General features: G+C 32.7%; 1 protein-coding gene across 1 annotated transcript; it reads left to right on the top strand.

Annotated features, from left to right (window-relative positions):
* Positions 1 to 1,126: 1,126 nt before the first annotated feature.
* Positions 1,127 to 5,070, top strand: LOC123906338 (queuosine salvage protein-like). Its single transcript, XM_045956246.1, has 7 exons — positions 1,127 to 1,284; positions 1,375 to 1,515; positions 3,060 to 3,158; positions 3,730 to 3,806; positions 3,987 to 4,095; positions 4,240 to 4,568; positions 4,709 to 5,070. The coding sequence occupies exons 1-7, from the start codon at positions 1,215 to 1,217 to the stop codon at positions 4,799 to 4,801; spliced, it is 918 nt and encodes a 305-aa protein (XP_045812202.1). The 5' UTR covers positions 1,127 to 1,214; the 3' UTR covers positions 4,802 to 5,070.
* Positions 5,071 to 5,380: the final 310 nt, after the last annotated feature.

The raw sequence follows: 5,380 nt of genomic DNA on the forward strand, positions 1-5,380 counted from the left end.
AAACGTGCAAAACAAAAAAACCATGATAAATAGGTAGTATTGTTTGAAGGGTTTTGTTAATATGTGTCTAAGAATATATGTTAAAAAAATTTAAAAAATGAAAGTTTTGTATTTGAAAAAAAAAAATTGATTTTGAAAAAATTTAATGAACAATTTTTTTTTTTTACTCAATTTTAAAACTAGTTTTCATATTAAATATCTTTAACATGTGCACTAGTGAAATAAATTTGCTCTCTCCTCTCCTTGTCTGAATTGGAAAAGAGACATTGACTCAGCACGTGATCTCATTGGATATGGTCTCTGACGGTGGAACTTTATTATCCTCAGTAGGCCTAAAATTAGACATTTCGTGGCCCACAAGCATTCCAATTTATGGAAACAAGTCACAAGTGTCAGTGTACTGTCCCAAAACATACACCACACACATTACCTTATTCTATCTACCCACCCTCACCTTTCGCATGAAAACCCGCGAAACTTCGAACAACCAAAGTAACCAAACACCAACTCCCTCATACACTCATACTAGTAGTATTAATATTTATTGGCTAGAAATTATATTTTGAATAAGTGGAATGTTCGAAGTTCAAATCTCGATTCCTGTATTATAAAATTATGTCCATACTAACTGAGTTAAATTCATTGGAGGCCACCGAAGGAGACAAAGTTTTTTAAGTAGTTGAACAAGTAAAATGTTCGAATTTAAACTTCGACTTATATATAATTATAAGATGTCCTATCAACTAAATTAAGTTCACATAACATTTTTTTAATATTTTATTAACCGATATAAATGTTAAAATTGTTATGTGAAATTTGAACTTCGGTCATCCACCGTGTGAATTTTTAATTGTTTAACATTACCAATTTTTTTTTGGATTTAATTGATATGCATCGACGGTGTAAAATAATTTTACACTGTCAACCAATATCAACCATGTTTTCCGCCATATCACCCCACTTGATCCCACTTTCTTGACATGACATGACAAAATGATGGTTATTTATTGGACGATCGTGTAAAACTATTTTACATCGTCAGTGCATATCAATTAAACTCTTTTTTTTTTTAAATGAATATATTAATCTATTTTTTGTTTATCCAAATATTTCTCATATATATAGACCAGTATTTGTTTGTTTCAAAACCGTCTTCATTTTAGGGTTCACCACCACAAGTTGTTAACATTGAAACGGCGCATTGTGAAAAGTCCATGGACGAAGTTAGGGAAACCTCTGCTTGGGTCGCTAGCCGCTCCTCTCATGTCGTTGTTGACTCTTCAGGTTCAATTTTCAAAACTCTGTTTTTTATATTTTATTTTGTTGTTCTATTCAAATGTTGCATTATTATGCGTTTGTTGATGTGTTTTTCAGGAATTGAGAAAGTAGTGAACACCATTGATTCTATTCCGAAAGTTGAATGGGATTTTGAAGGGATTCATTATTTTGATAATGGACCACTCACTGTTCAGTACTTGTTTGTTTTGGACGCTATGAATTTTTGCTTCTGGCCTGGTACGGTTTTTTTTTTTAAATCTTAATTTAGGGTGTTAATGGTCCTCTGTTTTTGCATATTTTTCGTAGTTGTTGTATTTTCTGTAATGTATTTGAAATTATTTTGGCTGCATTTGATTGGTTATTATGAAATGAGAAAAAAAAGATGTTTTTTTTTTCTCATTACAAGAGTCTGGTCGTTAAATTAAGCATATAGCCATGCTTGCATAATCAGTTTAGTTCAGCGTTTATAGCACAAACACTTATCAATATAAATGCTTATGATGTAAGCGCTGAATTAAGTTGTAAGTTGTTTTTATAATTTATTTTAAAAAGATAAAATAAATTCTAACTGTTTTCATATACGCTATAAGTTATTGTCATAAGTTGTCCTAAAAAGTTTATGAACATAAGTTGAAAGTCTGGATATGTTATAAGTTATTTTCATAAGCACTCCGACATAATCTCACAAGTATTTGTGTCAGTAGACAAGTTCAAATAAGTCAATTCAGACAAGCTATTAGAAGAACTTTCTTGGTGGTACAGTGTAAATAAGTTAATATACATCATGTAGAACGTGTTTTTTGGAACATGATGTGAATATGAAAATGGTTTGTGAATATTCAAGAGGTGGCAAATTTGGATTTCCATATCTTTGATGTTATTTTCCAAAAGCATTTGATTTGGACATTTGGTTAACAACATGTTTGTTCCTGTGTATTGACTTATTACTACTATTGTATGACCAGTTGTTGAAGTGGCTTTCTTTATTGACTAATGCTGCCGCTTTCAAACAGATCCATCATCCTATAGCATCTTTAATCAACACAACAGTCATTGTTATATATCTTCGCTTTGTGTATTTCAATAAAAAAAAAACCATAGTAAAATTCATGTTTTTGTAGTAAATTAAGGCATTGAAAAAACATTTTGATAACAGGTCAAACTTACATACAGTTGCTTTGGTTAATACACTGCTCTTACTGTGCTAAACACAAAAAAACAATTATTTTATTAAATGTGTTCGATAAAAAAGTTTTTTACAATGCATCTTTTGATAGTTTTTGACAGTTGTGTATGTTTAGTACAAAACAGTATCAATTGGAGGTAAGAAACTGTGCTTAACAGCTTAAGTTTTACCTTTTGATAAATGCTTCTCTCTGTTAGATTCAAATGTATGGGAGATTAGGTGGATATAGAAATCCTTATTGTCTTTGATATGCTGATGAGAAATAATCATATATCATATAGAACTACGGTTTTTTTTGTTGGTGTGTGTTGGAGTTTGAACACGATGGTTTCGTCTGATCTGTGCAGTAGCCTTTATTTAATGAGAAAATATTTTGATTGTTGTTGAGTGTAGTGCTTTAGGGTGTTATTGACCATATATTAGGATGATTATCTGGTTAGTTGTTTAATTGACATTTTGGTTTACAAATACATGAAATAGGCTCAGTGGAATGTCTTATAGTCCTAGGATTTTTGCATATCTTTTCCCCCTGGCTTTTAACCTTGCCATTCTTTCTGTTCTTTTCATTGATCACTCTCTTCTTGTTTGACAACAGATAAGGATTTGAATTATGATGATTTGGCATCTGGGCTAAAGGCAGCTCTTCAAAAGGATAAGTCTGCATTCGATGCTGACCGTCTGCAAAAATATACTGGTAACTCTGTTTGGACCTTGCATTTACTGTATGCAAACTAACATGTCTCTTTTCATTCATAGAATGGTATGGAACTAGCAATTGAATGTGTCGGACTTCATCTTCAATTCAGTTCATGTTTTTATGAACAATTGAAATTTGAGACTATGGTTTGTTAAGATTATTTAAGGGTAGGTAGTTAGGTACAGAGGTGAAATAGGCCTATATTGTATTGTAGATCAAGTAATGCCATGGTGGATAAAATTGCATATTACTCAATGGTTGGTAATCATGTCTCAGGACTGTGAACAGAACACTGTAAAATCTCCGTTCATGTTATGGTCAGATTAAACACAATAGTTTTGCTTGGTACATATTTGATTGCCTGAAGTGCTTGAGCAGGAACCATTGTTAAATTGTAATTTCTCATTTGAGAACAATGTCTGGTATCTTTGTTCAAGTGGCAGTATTTTTTTACAAAAAAAACGTTTTGATATCTCATTTACATCAGGCGTTATGGTGCATTTGCTTTCTTTCAATGAAGAAATTCTTTTCCGCATAACAAACTGACAAATTCAATTCATAATGTTAGGTCCACAACTTCGCGAGCTTTTGAATTGGCCTAGACCCCTTCCTTTGGAAGATGAACGTGTTAGGTTACTTCATGAGGTAAAACTAATCATTGCTGTTGAAGTTACCTTTAGTCATAGTTATATCCATCTTTGTTTTTATTAGTTTTCATTCTGTTTTCTGGCGTCCAGTTCTGTGTATGTAACTAAGGTAATAATTTATAAGCATCTCTTAAAATGTCAGAGTCATATGTCTAATATTGTTCACTTCTACTGCTAGGTTGGGATTGAACTGGAAAGAAGTTTTGACGGAAAAGCATCTAATCTTGTTGAGCAGTGTGGAAAATCAGCTATGAATCTTGTTGCCCTTGTTGCACGTCATTTTCCGGGTAGAACATTTGCACCTGTTCTTGTCTTTCATTGCTTAAGTTCTGAAATAAATTATGACCAATTTTTAAATATTAATTTTTCAATTTGATATTGATTGTGTGCAAAGAATTTGTTTCACTAACTCCTGTTATGCAATGTTTTAGGCTTTAGAGACCATTCGGTGTACAAAGGTCGTCAAGTATTTTTATATAAAAGAGCTCAGATATTTGTAGCAGACTTATATGGTGCATTTGGGGGCCAAGGATATGGCGAGTTTAAAGACATAAGCTCTCTGACTATAATGGCAGACTATATTGTCCCAGCTGTGCTTCAGCAACTTGGCATTTTAAAATTCAGTCCAACACTTGCCAGTACAATTGAGGCCAGTGGAGAAATATGTCCAGGGACTGAGGAGGAAGTTGAATTAAGAGCTTGCTCTATACATGCTGTCGAGAAAATGAGGGAGCTGATAAGTGTAAAATCAGGAAGACAGGCGAGTGATTTTCTCCGATAGTACCTCATCCTTGTTCTTTTCTCCGATAAATGCATATAGAGTTGTTGCTGTTACTCTTTCACTTCACTACTATTATTTTTTCATTTCATAGTTTCACTATCTTTCTTACCTCGTTTCAGGTGCTGAGTTTGGAGCTGGATCTTTGGCTCTGGGCTTCTGGAGTTCAGAGTGAATCTCTGAAGCACCACCGCACACTTTCAATATATTATTGAGCATATGATATATGATAGCTCCCAGTTATCAGCAATTTGGTTTTATAACAAAATTTTGGCTCTTTTAAGGTAGTTATTTAAGATAATGTGTATAACTACCTTTGGAATTGGTTTTTGTAATTTTGCAAATGAAACACAAGACCTTTAAAATTTATTTGAATTGTGATACAGCTCTTGGGACAACCAAGTTTGCATTAGCAGGGGTGTAATTTTGAGCTTTTGAATGCTGTTGAAAAACTATATGCACAAGGGCTACTTGACACCAAAAATTGCATTGTAGTGTCTACTGTAATTTTTTGCATGTGCCCTTGCAATTTTGTGATATCTTGTGGGATAATGTGTCTTGTATTATGCACAAGTTGATTTATACCATTAGATCAATAAATCACACTATATTGTATCAAATACTCCAAGGCAAACGTATTCTTATATTCTTTGCCTGAAACTATATTGGGAGTAAAATATAATGTGACTTATTCATCGTATGGTGAAAAACATATTTGTGCATTGTGCAAGGCAATTTTATTTGTGAGAATTAGAGAAAATCAAAATAAAATTCATTATACAATACAACATAGC

This window comes from Trifolium pratense, linkage group LG2 (genome assembly GCF_020283565.1).
Source record: "Trifolium pratense cultivar HEN17-A07 linkage group LG2, ARS_RC_1.1, whole genome shotgun sequence".
NCBI classification, from domain to species: Eukaryota; Viridiplantae; Streptophyta; class Magnoliopsida; order Fabales; family Fabaceae; genus Trifolium; species Trifolium pratense.